Source organism: Mercenaria mercenaria, chromosome 10, assembly GCF_021730395.1.
Source record: "Mercenaria mercenaria strain notata chromosome 10, MADL_Memer_1, whole genome shotgun sequence".
Classification (NCBI taxonomy): Eukaryota; Metazoa; Mollusca; class Bivalvia; order Venerida; family Veneridae; genus Mercenaria; species Mercenaria mercenaria.
The window spans coordinates 37,341,763-37,358,458 of record NC_069370.1 but is presented as its reverse complement, the minus strand read 5'-3'; the positions used below and the strand labels follow the sequence as shown (position 1 = coordinate 37,358,458).

General features: G+C 32.7%; 1 protein-coding gene across 1 annotated transcript in view; it reads right to left on the bottom strand.

Moving 5' to 3' along the window:
- Positions 1-16,696, bottom strand: part of LOC128546394 (fibrocystin-L-like) — an 87,380-nt gene that overhangs the window by 8,358 nt on the left and 62,326 nt on the right. The window contains exons 49-56 of the mRNA XM_053516875.1: positions 16,431-16,679; positions 15,940-16,146; positions 15,146-15,472; positions 14,395-14,672; positions 13,495-13,875; positions 11,900-12,160; positions 5,173-5,305; positions 3,586-3,767 (exon numbers count right to left, since the gene is read on the bottom strand). Of these exons, the coding sequence (XP_053372850.1) occupies positions 3,586-3,767; positions 5,173-5,305; positions 11,900-12,160; positions 13,495-13,875; positions 14,395-14,672; positions 15,146-15,472; positions 15,940-16,146; positions 16,431-16,679 (2,018 nt within the window). The remainder of the gene's footprint in view (positions 1-3,585; positions 3,768-5,172; positions 5,306-11,899; positions 12,161-13,494; positions 13,876-14,394; positions 14,673-15,145; positions 15,473-15,939; positions 16,147-16,430; positions 16,680-16,696) is intronic.

Genomic DNA, 16,696 nt, shown 5'->3' with positions numbered 1-16,696 from the left:
TATTAAATTTTAGTGGTATCTTGTTTCCTGGGATGTTGGTTGTAGTAGTGGTTAATTTTATGCAAATTAGCTAAACATGCCTATTTTGGAGTAAAAGAATTACCATCAGTGTTACAAAGTACTATTCGAGAAAACACTGAGAGACTTTCTGAACAGCTCAAAACAGTTTGGTACATTTAAATTGATTTAAAACTAAGAAAATATTATTTTCTAATAAAATTTTGTCATTTTTGTACATTCTCATTAATATTCATGAATATGCAAATTAGTAAATTAATATAAAAATACTGCTATTTTAAGACCAATGTCTTAGCTCCATTTTGATACCATTTTTATTGTTTTAACACCAAAACTGACCAAGATATGACTGACTATCTGCTATATGGTTGTCCTTTCCAAAAAAGAATGACTGCCATGGAAACAGTGAAATCTTGTATAGTTCAAAAAGAGTTTTTTCATGGGAACATTTTTTATTTTGAAAGAGTTGATCCTGTCGAACAATTTGGTACCTATAAAAAAGGTCTAGGGGGATGCATGGTAGACCTTATTGGCCCCCCACCTATTAATCATCAAAGTGTCGACAGACAGTCGCCTCCCAGTCACAGTCACTCATTGACAATGGGGACTATCTAGTTCTGGCTAACATAACTTAACTGACACTGTTTTTATTTTCTGATGGTCGCATTCATTAAGTTATGGCGAAACCCCATTTGTTTAACTAACCAGTATCAAACCGAAACATCTCGCACAGTCTCTCGTGAGAAACTCTTGATGTCATGCAACAGTTCAGAGCACGTGGTTATTCTTGAAAATCAGTATCAAAATTTTACCTATTTATGAATTTAATTTAATTACATAAAATCTATAAAACAACATAAATTTCTTAGAAAATGTCAATAAATAACGATTCTCTACCGCCTATTGGTTTTTCAAAATGAAGAGTACCCTGATCAGATGAAAACTGCAATGACGGACAAAATATTGCAGACAGGGGTACCAATTTGAAACTTGTGTTCAAATTATGTTGCATGGATTATTTATGCCAGATCAAAAGGAAAATTGATTAGAAATATTTTATAGTGAAAGGTGAGTCCACTGCATTTGATAAAATTATAGCGTGACAGACTGTGACAAGGATGGACGACAATAACTATCAGATCAAATCAACACCCTTTAAAATATTTACAAATTTATTTACATAAAATGATTATTAACAATGAATAAAAGATCAATAGAAAAAAACTGATTATAAGAAAGAAAAAAAAAAGAAAATAGAGTTCAGTATCTCTAGATACAAAGATTTAACACTGACAGTTCCGTTGTAACGTGACGTGGCACAGTTGTTTCAGTTAATTTCGAACTTTAAATAGCAGGAAAAATATAACATATCTTCAGATAAAGTCCCTTTAAACCGTGAATACGTTGACTCCGTTTTGGCTCCCTATGATGGTAGGTGATTGCACCCCTGAGCTGATTTCAGAGGATAACAAAAGTCATCGTCTTTGCGATTTACGGCACAACCATGGGACGAAAGCTCTGCGCTGGGAAAAACCACATCAAGGCGAGTGAAGACAAGTTAACCTCGGGTATTGTACTTCCGGGTTATGACATCACCAGGTAAAATCGTCTGGCGGAAGAAGCTGAAATATATAACATATGGTGAGCACCATAACAAAACAAATAAGTCAGGGCATAAAACTGCTCCTTTGGGTACACCATACCTCCGTAGGCTCCCATAAATAATACGTGCTACTTATACAAAATATATGTGCTACGAAGTTCCTACGTCACGTGATTAAAATACGTCACTTATTACTTCCATTATTACAAAAATTACTTACTTAAAAGACTAAAGTATGAAAAAGATATGAAAAGTTTATGATGAAAGATTATAGATACGGAAATGATAAACTGCAGCTATTATTTACAACTACAAATTAACAAAATTCAATGCAAATCAAACGTTATTCATAGTTGGCATCAATATAACATCAAATGCCATACACAAAACGGACGCTGTTTAGATGTGCTATAGACTGGCACACAATTTCAAATTACAATAATATATTACATTCACAGTACTAGACTTGCCACATAGATTTATATATTATATTACAATACTATGCAGTATCAGCGTTTCATAACAACGAAATGTTTGACATATGTTTTTGAAACAGAGTACTTTACAATTATCATGTTACACAAAATTCAGTACAAATCTTACAGCTTATAGAAACAAAACATTATAGACACCTCTTTCGAAATAATTTACAAAAGTCTGAAAAATTTAATAAATTTTCCTGACATACCGAAACTAGCCAAAATCACATGCCGGAAAGTAAATGTTACAGAATTCTGTAGAATGAACAAAAAATTACCAAATAGAAATCGTAATTCAAAAATCTAACAAAAAAATCTAACAAAATTTAACAAATAAATTTCTTACCTCGATCAAGCATAAATTTCTAGCAAGAAAAATCAATTTGACATAGATTCGTTTAATGTCGGAATGTGGTGTGCGCTAGGCATATCTAGCCCACTCTATTTGTAGGGTAATGTCCCGCCAAATAACAAATTTCATGGGACTCACGGCTAATCCGTGGACTCCGACTATTTGCTTTTCCACGGGAATCATGATATAGCCGGGAAATCTGACTACTTTTGCGCGGATTGAAATTGACAATTTAAGGCCCGTTATAGTGGTTTTGGGGATACAAACATGAACTACTGAAGTTTATAAAATATCAACTTTCTTATTACTGAACCGAATTTAATAAAATTTACATGGAAATTTAAGTTATGAAATACAGAAAAACATTAGAGGTATTTTATGCGTGAAATCTGACATTTACCTCAATAACTCAAAAATTTACAAAAAGATGATGCAATACCTGCATTTACACTAAAGATACAATAAGGCCCGTATGTCAGTTTGTGACACAGACTTATGGAACGATTCCTGGTTAGGTGTCAGTACGGGATTCATTTTAGCTCAGAGATCCGTAACAGCATATTGTATAAACATCTCTGAGCTGAACTTTTAGCTAGGGACTGCTGTGAAGATGTAGGCAAATTGATTGTGAAACATACGGGACCGTAATACGAGCCACGTTAAATGATTTTTCGTACGGGACCGTACAAAGAACCACTCTAATCTATTTTAAGAAACAACAACACGTCTAGCACATTCCTATCGCATTTTCTGGTAAACTGACTTTCCTTTTATTTAACAATAAGCTTAATTTTATAACATTAATGTATTGTTTAAATTTTGGTCACGTGACACTGCCTTCGTTGGTTTATAGAATTCGGCGAAGCCTGTCGAGTGAAAAATGACCACTGGTCCTTAATATTTCATGGTTTTTTATACATTCATATCTCAACATTATTTGGCCATTCAAGTCAAACTAACGGGCGAATTTGTTCATTAGACTATTTCCTACAAATCTACAGATTATTTGCTTTATTTTAACGGTGACTTTTAACAGGATTATAACTTTAAGGAAGTATGCATTGTCTTTTTATAACACTATCGGAAAAGTAAAAGAAAAAAGAAAATTTGTAAAGTTGTACAAGTTTTCTTACGATTTCTCCACAATTGACGCCATAGAATGCTGAGTTGTTAACAGTCATGTAAGGTGCAAGCTTAAAGGTTTTGTTGTCGAAGTTGTAGATTGTGCCATTTGCTATTTCACTGCAAATTCCATACAGTGTGGAGTTGATGGCTGATCTTGAACCAGCAAATTCATATGTGACAACAATACTTCCTGAAATGATGTAAAGTAAAACAATATCACAGCTTCTGCGTTCAACATATTTTGACACTGTTTTAGGTATTTAAAGCGACTGCAAATGATTCATATGAAACACAATGGTTTACCAGTTTATAGTTTTCAGAATTGCGTGAACATTCGATTTTTTGGGCAGTTTTTCTCATGAATTTTTATACATCGTTACATCACCTTATTTTGTAAATATTGATACACATAGAACGAGACGCGACAGTACATTTTAGACGTTACCATCATCACGAGGGCAGCAAATAAAACATACGCAAGTAGTTTGATGGGTCAATTTATATACTCGTCTATCGATCTGGGAAATCAGCACGATTTATTTTGCCTTATTTAGGTAAGAGCCACTCTCGTACCGGATAAAAACGTACCTTGGATACAGTATGGGTCCATAAACAATATAAACTTAAATATATAACAGTTATTATGTTTTCTAAGGAAAAAAATCCTATAAGTCATTTTGATTTTTTTTTGCGACTGTGACAATGAGCCATTAGAAAGGTCATTTTAAGCATTTTGACATGTACATGTACATTGTTTTAAGGTTCGTTCTGTTTTCCAAAATTGTTTCTTTACAAATTACTGGCCGTATTTTGGGCAAGTGAATACTCTTTCAGAATAATCTTACTTCAAAGCTCAGTTGCAAACCGTTTACGAGCGAACAACGGCGTAAAAACCGCAGTGTTTTCTCGATCCGAGTAATCCCAACACAAGCTCACAATGCCAGGTAAAAATAACGTTATAACCTTTAAATGCAAACTAACAAGACCGAAAATCAGGTTCTATCTTACTTTGTTACTTACAGATTCGCTATTTAACTTTTTCGCTTTCGCAAATTACCTTCGCCTACCATGATTATCGATGACAAGACGGTAGTTGAAAAGAACGTTTTCATTGGCGGAGACAATTTACGTATTTCAAGCGTAGTGATAAAATCCGAAAAATATCCGAATATAAACAAGCAGCTATGGCACACGAAGATTATTTACCAAAGTCAAATTAAATAGCAACTGGTAAGTAACTAAGTATGATTATTTGTAGTCTTGTTAGTATACATTTAGCCTATTTTAACCGCTTGTAACGCTGCTATTTTTAACTGACACGCTGTACTTGATGTGATTTTGGGGGAAGACTAGTGCGGAAAATGTGTGGGATTTATTTGGATAGAGAAAAATCGAATATGCGGCATATGGGTCAACATAGCAGAAGTCTGATTTTTTGAAACACCTTTGTGTGGGTTTGTCGCTTTTATTGTGCCTTCCTAAAAATACGTTCACAATTTTTGCCAATTGTATCTTACGCTGTCTTTAAATTTGTCAATTGTACAATTATATTGACGATACAAATTTGTTTGTATAAAACTTATAAGATAGTGTACCTTCATTTACAGAGCCATTAAGCAACTGAACATCTGTCCAGGTGTTGGCATATTCGGTCAAAATCTTCTGCTCAAATTCATTTTGTTTGTCAAATGTTGGCAAAACATCTTTGAAATCTTCGTCCAGTTTGACCTAAAATGGTCAATATGACATAAATTAAGTAATAGCATAATTAATGTACATAAAATATGACAAAATGTGTACTTATCACTCAGCTTTGTTATTAAGAAAAACTCCCGCAGAATATTCAGAACTGCAAAAAAATCTGCAATAAATACAATGTACGTACGTCTGTTTTATATAATCCAGCGATTATTTTCCAGTCTAAATAAACTTGTTTGATGTGTATAGTGAGTAAGATATGGAACAAAAAATGGCAAAGATGTTCCCGTTTGTGAAGAAAGCACCAAATTTTGCATGAAATTACTTTAAGGTATCCGAAATCCTACAAATATATATCTGCCCTGGAACCTCCTTTTAAATCAATTTACAAAAGGGAGGTAAAAATGTCTTGGAAAAAAATAATTCTTCCTTTAAATTGAAATTTATCTATGAAATAATGTTTCATATGATCTAAACATGGATGACATATCACTAGCATAGACAAACAACCATTTGGTTTTGACAAATATACAAAGTTTACTGCCAACTACTCTTATTTCTCAAGACACATACTAAAATGGGAGGTAATCTTATTTTTACTGTATGTTTAATTTCACAACTGCGTGTAAAAAGATGTTTCTTATGAAGAAAGGCTGAAAGTTTGAATTTACATATTACAAAGTATACTGGATCGGAAATGGACTACATATACGATTTGTAGGCTTAGATAGACTAAAACATGAGGCCCCAAAGGGGAACTACCTTTTATTTATTTCAATTAAAAATATCTAGAACAATTTTAAAAATGTTAATTCATGACCTTCACCAATCATAACCCTAGACACAAAACTTATTCAATTACATTTTATACACATTCAATATACAAGATTCAGGAAAAATAATATGAGGTCCTTAAAGGGGAAATTGTTAAAAATCACATTTTAAGGGTAAATTAATTTATTTCAATCGTTAAATTTTAAAAAATATCATATTACTGAACTTAACATAAGTAAAGATACAGAATTCATGGATCTTATGTATAACATATAAAAAAAAATAAAACATATTACATGTTTAGGTCCACGAGGTTACCTTTATATCTGTAAGTATTAGGGCAATAGATTTATATATAAAAAAGAGACCCTTCAATAGATCATTTTTGTATGTTATATGTATATGACGTGGTTATGTTTTCAAATCAAATGACTCATCCAAATACCCGTAGAATAAACGAAACTGATATTTACACCCTTTTAATATATATCCTGGAATTGTAATAGGTATCCCAGCACTTCTCTTATACATTTGTTTGACAAATTTATATTTCTTATACATGAATGTGTTATTGCACTGGCATTTAATTGGTTCTATGAAGTGTACATGTCAATGAAAGTCAAGTGTCATTACTTTTCAATCAAGATTTAACAGAATTAAGCAATGCAAGTGTCACAAGTAAGGTATACAGACACTAAATAGAAAACTGACGCGAAAAAAAAATCATGGTAGTCGCAAAATGACACATTCAAAGAGTTCTCCTTCTTTGCTCTGTAAAGTTTTTTTCGTTCCTTTTTTACATTTTTTTTTTGCTGAAATTACATAACAGATCTTTCCTTAGCATATAGGAAGCATTTTCGCAATAATATGATAGCATGACAGATCTATTAACTGAAATGTAGGTCATACAATTTGGGGTATCATTTTTACTTGGTACTGTAGTTGGTTTGTTTGACTGAAGTACATTACCCGCAATTTTCTTTTGATGTTTTTATTCAGCACTGACAATATTCAATAGGAAAATGTAAAATTGTAAGCTATAGACATTTTAAACAGGTCCTACTCTGTGCTGTAGCCATTTGAAATTTGTTTATTTTATCTAGAATAAAGAAGGCCGGCTATTTAGTATGTTCATACCTTAATGTCTCTTCCCAAACATGGCTTCATATATAAATATTACAAATGTCAACATGAGGTAATTTAGATGTTTTCATGCTGTCTATTTTCTTTAGAAACTAGAATTTTATCTGGCACAATTTACTGACTTACAGCTTGATACCTTTGTTTATAACATGACATGTTGTATTGTTCCAAAAGTTTGAAATTACAACATGTGGTGCACTAACTTGTATGCGACATGGTACACACTTAAAGCTAACATTCTATATAATGCATTATCTGGTTGTGATACTGTCTCAATACGTTTGCAGCGCAAGACATGACAACTGGAAGGATAGGTTGTTCTATCATGCAAAGAAATATCAAAATGAGGCCAGAAAATATATTATTTTCTTAAGCAATTAGAAGTATTAAAAGCAACCCCGTTAGAGATGTTCACGTATGTTGCAATTAACATTGTATCAAGCAGGTTATAAACCGGCATTTATAGCATACATTGACATTGCTAATCCTGTCAACTGGAAAAAGAGAGAACTGGTACTTGGCTTTGATTATGTAATACGCTTCATAATTAGCTGCTGTAAATTGGAGGAACTCATCAATGTAACTACAAGAATACATACAAAGGCAGATATAAATGTATTAAGCCGATCCTGTATACTTAGACATTTTGAAGAGATGTGTGCTAGAGAGTGAAACAGACAAACCTATTACAGTTTTAGTTAAATATTGAAAGGGTTGAAATGAACCCTAAACAAGCATTATAATTGCCTTACTGAGAGGTATTCCTAACACTGTATTGGACAAAGAGCACATATCAGCTATGATTATAACTAGGACGGCCTGCAATAGTCATTTTACTCATGCTGAATGAGTTCCATCGGCTATACCGAGATGCAGAGTATACTCAACTCTGACCCACATGTACAATGTTCTGAATGATCATTTCTTTATCAGATACATGATATCATTATTTAGGCCGATTTGAAACCTAAAACAGAAAATACACTATCAAGATAAAATTGTAGCTCAGTATATTTTATGGAAACATTGTTTATAAACTAATCGATTAATCTTTACCTTAAAAAATTATATCCAACTCTATTTGGCATGACTTTCTTTATTTCTGTATCATAATTTCATCTTAAAACAAGTTTTTATTTGTAACTATTTGCGTTCTTGGGGCGTCTGCAATGAATCACTGCAAATGTTTATAGTTATAAGTTATAAGCTCTGTGGAAGGGTTCAGTAAGAGATACCGTCTAGTGGTAAAGGTGTTGTCTGACCAATAGGAAGGTCGTTGGTTCAAACCGTACAAAGGTTAATCCATCATACAATACAAGTGCTCTGTTCAAGAAAGCGGAATTTAGACTGATTCTAAAACTTGAATTCTTAATAAAATTCAACTAAATTAGTAACATTGAATATAGTATAAATTAGCAATAATAAATACAACAATGTATTTAATTCACATTTCATTTTCTTTTGTTGTAAAGAAAGCATAAGGATGATCGTATGCATTACCTTGAAGTCATTAATTGTCTTGGAAAACATATAAATTATGTTTTGTATAATACGTTATACATGACTGCATTTAAATTATAGATATTGAAATACAAGAAAAACACAAAATAACCCCTTCTTTAGCTGCTCTTTTGAATGCTTTATAATAATATTCCTAGGGAAATCGAACTCTCGGTACCCCATGTATTATATTAAAGTACTGTCAAATCGATTATGTGAATTACTGAGTATGTACGTACAAATGTATATGTCAACTTGTTTTTATAAAGTACCCTTAATGAACCTCAAAATGTAAAGAATGTTTAAATAATATTTTGATATAATTAAATACTACAATTTGTTTTGTTAAACTTTACCTGAGTGATATAATATTCACACTTAAAAATAAAGTCATCCTGTAAATGAAATTGTTAAACAATTTCGCCCCTTTTAGGGCCTCATCTATGTCATTTGTCAGTGCCCTATATATTAAATGTGTATAAAATGTAACTAAATAAATATTATGTCAATAATAGTTACTTATTTAGGTTATTAATTAACCTTTTGGACATTGCTTTCAAAAATATATCATTAAAATAAATAAAATATAGGTCCCTTTTTGGGGCCTCATTTTAAGCTAATTGGGATTAGCGATCTGCGTGTCTCCTCCTTTTTTTGGATTCAGCATACTTCAAAATGGTTGCATACAAAGTTTGGTGCTTTCTTCACAAAAGGAAACATCTTTTTCCTATAACCTACTCACTAGCAGTCTTCTTAATGTTTAAGTAGAGCTAATTTTAAAGTAAAGTTATTTTCATAAATACTTAAAATGTTCAATGTAATTGCAAATAATCACAATGAGCTTCTAAAATGGAGAACATCCACCTTTTTGCGTTTTAAATTAAGATTTACATAAAAATGTAGATTTTACTGAAACTTTTCATAGTTGTAGGTTTATTAATTAGCTCACCTGAGCACGAAGTGCTCAAAGGTGAGCTTAAGTGATCGCCCTGTGTCCGTCGTCCGTCCGTCCGTCGTCAACAATTTGACTGTTAACACACTAGAGGTCACAATTTTGGCCCAATCTTAATGAAATTTTGTCAGAATGTTACCCTCAATAAAATATTGGAAGAGTCTGATATTGGGTCATCTGGGATCTAAAACTAGGTCACCAGGTCAAATCAAAGGAAAAGCTTGTTAACACTCTAGAGGTCATAATTTTGACCTAAGCTTAATGAAACTTTATCAGAATGTTACCCTCAATAAAATCTTTGGACAAGTTTGATATTGGGTCATCTTGGGTTAAAAAATAGGTCACCAGGCCAAATCAAAGGAAAAGCTTGTTAACACTCTAGGAGTCACATTTTTGTCGCAATCTTAATGAACTTATGTCAGAATATTGCCCTTAATAACGTCTTGAAAGAGTTTGATATTAAATTATCTGGGGTCAAAAACTAGGTCACTAGGACAAATCAAAGGAAAAGCTTGTTAACACTCTAGAGGTCACAGTTTTAGCTCAATCTTAATGAACTTATCAGAGTATTATCCTTAATAAAGTCAGAATGTTAATATTGATGATCTTAAGGTCTAGTTTGAATCTGGGTCATGTAGGATTAAAAACTAGGTCACCCGGTCAAATCAAAGGAAAAGCTAGTTTACACTGTAGAGGCCACATTTATGACTATATCTTAAAGAAACTTGGTCAACATATTAATCTTGATAATCTATAACTCAATTTAAAATCTGGGTTAATCGGGGTCAAAAACTAGGTCACCAGGTCAAATCAAAGGAAAAGCTTGTTAACACTCTAGAGGCCACATTTATGACTGTGTCTTCTTGAAACTTAGTCAGAATGTTAAACTCTATAATCTTTAGGACAAGTTTGAATCTGAGTTATGTCGGGTCAAAAACTAGGTCACAGGGTCAAATCAAAGGAAAAGCTAGTTAACACTTTGGAGGCTACATTTATGAGTACCGGGTATATCTTAATGAAACTTAGTCAGAATGTTAATCTTGATGATCTTTAGGTTAAGTTTAAATCTGGGTCAGGTGGGGTCAAAAACTAGAACATCAGGTCATATCATAGTAAAAATCTGTTAACACCCTAGAGGCCACATTTATATCTGTATCTTCATGAAACTTAGTCAGAATGTTAAACTTGATGACATTTAGGTCAAGTTCGAATCTGTTTAATGTATCGGGTCAAAAACTAGGTCACAGGGTCAAATCAAAGGAATAGCTAGTTAACACTTTAGGGCCACATTTATGACCATACCTTAATGAAACTTGGTCAGAATGTTAATCTTGATGATCTTTAGATCTATAGGTCAGGTGAGCGATACAGGACCTTTATGGCCCTCTTGTATTTAATCATATGGCCAAATGAAATGTACAGTCCGTTTGTTTATCCAGCTTATCAAATATCAGTTGGCGTCATTACATTGTGTTATTATTTTTAATCTGTCTGTTATCAGAATTAACCCAAATAAATACAGGGGCGCAGTGTCTTTATTTTGTTTTGTTTCAGTTTGTTTAACATCACACTGACACAATTTTAGGTCATATAGCGACATTCAAGCTTTTTGTCATGGTGGAAGACCCAAGGTTGACGGTTAACACTTTATATTCGGGTTATAACATATTCTGACAACATCAGCACTACCTGCTGCTACAAGGCATTCTTACAGGATATGCGTCTAAATGACATTACGCGTAAATGAAAAGTGTTCAGTGCTACCTTAATAAAGCACATGAAACATGTGCGTTTCTTCTAAATCTAAATATCTATTGTATATTTTTGATGGAGCGGTCAAGTGATCAAATATGTGATATCGCGTATTTACTGAATTGAATATTGATTGGATTACAAAAGTATATATTTTTCAGATGGAGTAATACTTAAATTATTTCCACATATTCAGAACCGTATTACTGTTCTGAAATTAGAATTGTCAATTGATGAAAGAAATCAAATGGTTTTGCTTTCGGCAAAAACAAATCAGATAGCCTTAATAAGAAATTTCTTTTTCTTAAAACAATTTCTGCTGTATGTCTGATAAGGTTTCTGGACTGTAAAACAAACTTGTTTAAGATGAAAGCTGGTAACATAGAATATCACACGTTATAGCTAACTACAGAGATAAATTCTTTTATAAAATTTAAGCAACATGTAATTTGTAAATTAATACAATGCACATAGGAAATCTAGAAGCAAGTATGTGCATTTACCTTCACTTCGCATACTTCTTCTATGGTCGAATTACTATGCTTTAGACTTGATATCGTTACTCTGTGGTTTAAAGTCAGATTGTATTCTGGTGGATCAGAGACAACAATCAATTTTAGGTAATATATACCAAACCCCGAGAAAGACAGATTTGGAAAGATAGCCAGGCCGGTCTCAGGATCAAAGGACGTGTTGAATGTACCAGTTACATTTGCATAAGGCGAGCTACTGAGCATGCCGACTTCAGCTGACCAACTATGTTGCTGCAACAGAGATGTAAAACATTTACTGCATATCACAATCAGATTTAAAACAATATCTAAATGATTGTATAAGTAGAAGCGGATTTTTGTGTATGCAACATATAAACAGTAATTGATGCACGCTGACCGTTGCTGAATGAGTATCGGGTGATTTCAAGATATCATTGAATTTGAATTGAAATTGAATTTGAAGATTAGAAAATCGTCGATATGTATTCAACCATAGTACACCTCATGTAAAAACACCACTTTCTCTTACACGCACATGTTAAGGTAGAAATTTTAATATTTGAAGAAATATGATAAACATTTGGTCTCGAACATTTTTATGTATTCTGTCTTGAATCTATATCTATAAAACGCATGCCTGAAATGTCGTTATATATGCATGTACTGTACATTATATACGATGATAAGAGAAATGTAATTTATAACTCTTTTTATGCAAATTCATTACTATCGATGGCACTGCTCTAAGACAAGAATGCATTCAGTTATTGCGGTTATGGCTCAGGAATTAACAGTATCAAAAAGCAGTAATAAAAAATATTACTGACGGGTAAATATAAATTTACTATCATTAATATACATTATTGGTGATGATAATGTAGAAAATATGAGGTTATTCAACATTGTTCTGTACAATACAGAGATATATTTGGACGAGTACCCAGCTGGGAAAAACAAAAATGGCCGCTAGATGAGTCATGTATGGTATGCCAAGCTGGGTACGAGTTCAAATAAATTTTGTATTTTACAGTTCATTGTTAAATAAAGTTTTTATTTTGCTATATCGTTTTTGTTTTAGTTAAAACTAAAAAAAGATTCACTGAATATTTTATTTTTGCCTTCCATATTTCAAGTCAGGCTATTTTATTATGTGACATTTCAAACTGTCCAAATACGAACAATTACAGTTTTTTTACGCACGTACGTCCAATAAGGTAATATACTTTACTACGGTCACGTGTTGTAAATGAACGTTTACGATTCAATAGATAAAATTATAGATATAGAATAATAAGATATGTTGCTGAAAGTAGTTATATCTTACTCATTTCTCATGGCTTTCACATTCGTATCTGCTTAATTTGTTTATCCGACTAAAATCGATACTCAATGTACACCTATCAGAAATCTTCTAGAACACATCTAGAAATTAAATTTACTGGGTTAGTCGAGTACTCATTAAAATTTAAATAATATCTAATGCTTCCGAAAGTACTGCTTTACAACACACTTATTTAAGATTTGGGTTTAAATGTTTGCGTCACTAAGAAACATTGAGACATATATACATTTCAAATAAACAATTAAATCTATAATTAACTCACTCTCCATGTAATGTTTGTAATGATCTCATCTGTACGTTGATCCAAAAGTTCAAGCGTCGCTCCAAATATATCACCAGTAAATACAATTCCTGTAGTTTCGTTTCGTACATTTATCTTAAGCGGTCGAGCAGACACATTGAAACGTCTAGATGTTAGAGTAAAATGCTTTGCATTTTCTGGATAAGTTACATTGAAGTCCAAAATGAAATTTGATCCTAACGGAGAAATTACGAGGTCGGTATAGTTAAACCACCCATCAGTTGAACTGACCGAAAGGTTTCCGGTGAGTTTTGTCGCATTGTGTCCCGTGCCGTCAACTCTCAAACTAACCGTCATCTGCCAGGGATATTCGATCGTTCCAAGGTAGGGTACAACATTGTGCTGTAATAGAATTCGTAACACGCCGTTAGAAAACATAAAAAACAGACTACTTACTTCAATTGTTTTAGCAACGTTATACAGCTGGTTCTTGAACACAAAATATAAAGAGAAAATTACATTAGAAATTATTTCTATTTCAATCTAGACACTTATGTGGGCATGTTGCAATATATTTTCAATAAATACTTGTTTAAGTGCTTGTTTGATATTAATTATGCTCTGTCATATAGTTAGTTCATTTAACTAGAGTTGCTTAAGTCCAAAGCTGTGCTAACGACTTAAATTATGATGACTTCCCAACAAGAATCAGTCTGGATGAACACTTGATTCGTTTTGTCTTTTGTCAAATAATCAAAGAAAATATCGTTTAGCGATGAGATCATGCTCGCGACCGTTTGTTTTGTAGTCTTCACTCTTTTTACTGTGCTTCCTTCGAGCTATATCAATTTGACATTTGTGATCCCTTTATAAGAAACTCAATGCATACTTCAAACATTAACAAATGTCTGCAGTTCTTACATTTATATCGGCGGCCCTAATTTTTGGTTGTGTTTTTAGCAATGCATCTTCATAATCTGCCTCGGGTTCTTCGAAGAAAAACAAATAATCTGGCGGGACTGCATTGTAAATTATATAACCGGTACCCAATTCATCAGTCTGCAAGCCGACTGTCTCACAGGTAATTGTGGTGTTCAGTGCTTGGGAAAAATTTCCAAGTTGACATTCATTGACAATGTTTGATGCAATTACGACAAGGTCTGAGAATTCAATTGTGTCTTGTAAAGTTGAATTTATATCTAAAAAAGATCATTATAACTTTAATTGCGGTTTAAACAGTCCTTGTATCAGAAACAGAGACAAAACTTGAAATATTCAGAACTGCATAACATGTAAGTGTTACTTATCTTAAATATTTTGCAATGATAGAAGTTTTTCTCATATTCTTTCTACTTTATAGACACTACCTGTGTCATTGGTAAACCGTCGTCATATTTTACAAGTCATCAATATTTTTTGGATGAATTGTTCTCTTAAAACTATTTACATTATGTCTGTAAGTGATGTACAGGAAACTTATTAGTGTAAAGTCCTTAATGTCCTAGCTACAAGGCCCATTTTCCACATTAACATTAGGTGTTTTTTTTATTTGTCGTAAGTAAACGACAATATAATTGTATTTAAAACAAATTATAATAAATGAATACACAACATAAACACCAAACTAAACAGTTCTAATATAGTACAACAGAAAAACTAACTAGAGAGTTACCTGTAACAGGCTCATCTCCTATTTCAATCTCCATTATCATATTGGAATCGAATCTTTTCCGACGTGTTCCCGTTTGTTCATTGACAGTCCTTGCTATTCTGACCTTTGTCAATGGTATGTCAAAAAATGCTGCCAAATTTTCAACGATATTCTTGCCATAGAAGTCTTCCAAAGTTAATGCAGGTATGCCGAATGAGACAATAATTGTATTCTGCGTCCTCACGTCAATTCTTACATTTCCTTTGATGATGATTGTAATTTCACCACGATTTCTATCGAAAAAGTTCGTACCCGCTGTATCAGTGATCCGCGGTTCGAACTCATTACCTACATATTGAAGGGGAGTATTTGAAAAAAGGGTTTAAACAAATACATTTCACTTTAAAACAGCTGTAACAAAACTGACTAGAATACGCTTATGTGAACATTTTATTCAAAACTGAACATCTTTTCTGTCTCTCTTCTTTGTTGTTTATGTCACCTTGCACGTAAAAACTATCTCCCTAAGTTTTATACCGCTTTAAAAACGTTTTATATGAAAATATAATGACTATTAAGGAGTTTGATACTTGTTTACTGAATAGTACGATTTACGAAAATGTGTCCGAGGTTCTCTAAAATTCAACGTCAATAAATGTGTCTTTCAGAGGAAATGTAACAGAAATATCTAAATTTGTAACAGATTCTTTAATTTGGGAATACGTGTATGCTAAATTCTATGTTAAAAAATAATAGGAACCTTTAAAAGGCGCATTCCACAATAATGAAAATATTTATGCAACCTTACGATTTACCTTTTGGCATACTTATGATATATCTATCAAACCGGTCAATTTTAGCATTAGTTGCGATTACAAACTTGTCGTCCACAAAAACATCTAGCCTATTAGGTCTCGAATACCAAACAGTCAATTTAAAACCTTCGTCCGCATTTGCATTGAAAAGTCTATATCGCATATGTCTTGGTGTTGTGCCTGTGAAATGCACGAGGTAATCTTTATCTGAAATATTTAAATTTGTTTTTATATGTGTCTTTTTTCTGCAACATTTATGTACAAAATGTAAATTTGACAACCTCTTTGATAAGTCAACAAATCCATTCATGCAAGATACTGTCAGACTTTATTCATGTCTTAGTAAAAATGGAAGTCTAACTTTTGAAATTGAAGACTAGAACATAAAATATGAAATTGAAAAACTTTATTGAAGTACATGAAATACGAGTATATTGTTTCAAGAATGTATTTCTGTTAAATCTTAAAAGAAGACAAATTTAACAATATACCCATGACAACCATCGCCACAAATGAAGATTTTCGCTGCCGGCACGTGTAAAATTTACACCTTATGTGATCTTGTGGTACGTCTATTAAGTCAAGATAGCCATCGCTAAGCATGGCAACTGGAGAAACCTGACGATACCCCGCGTCTTGATCCACGCTTTGAATGCTGATGAATTTGTAGTTCAGACCACTAAAACACTCGTATGCTTGCCAGGTCGTCTGATATATGCAATTATCATTACGGACGATCCCTACGAATATAAAAATT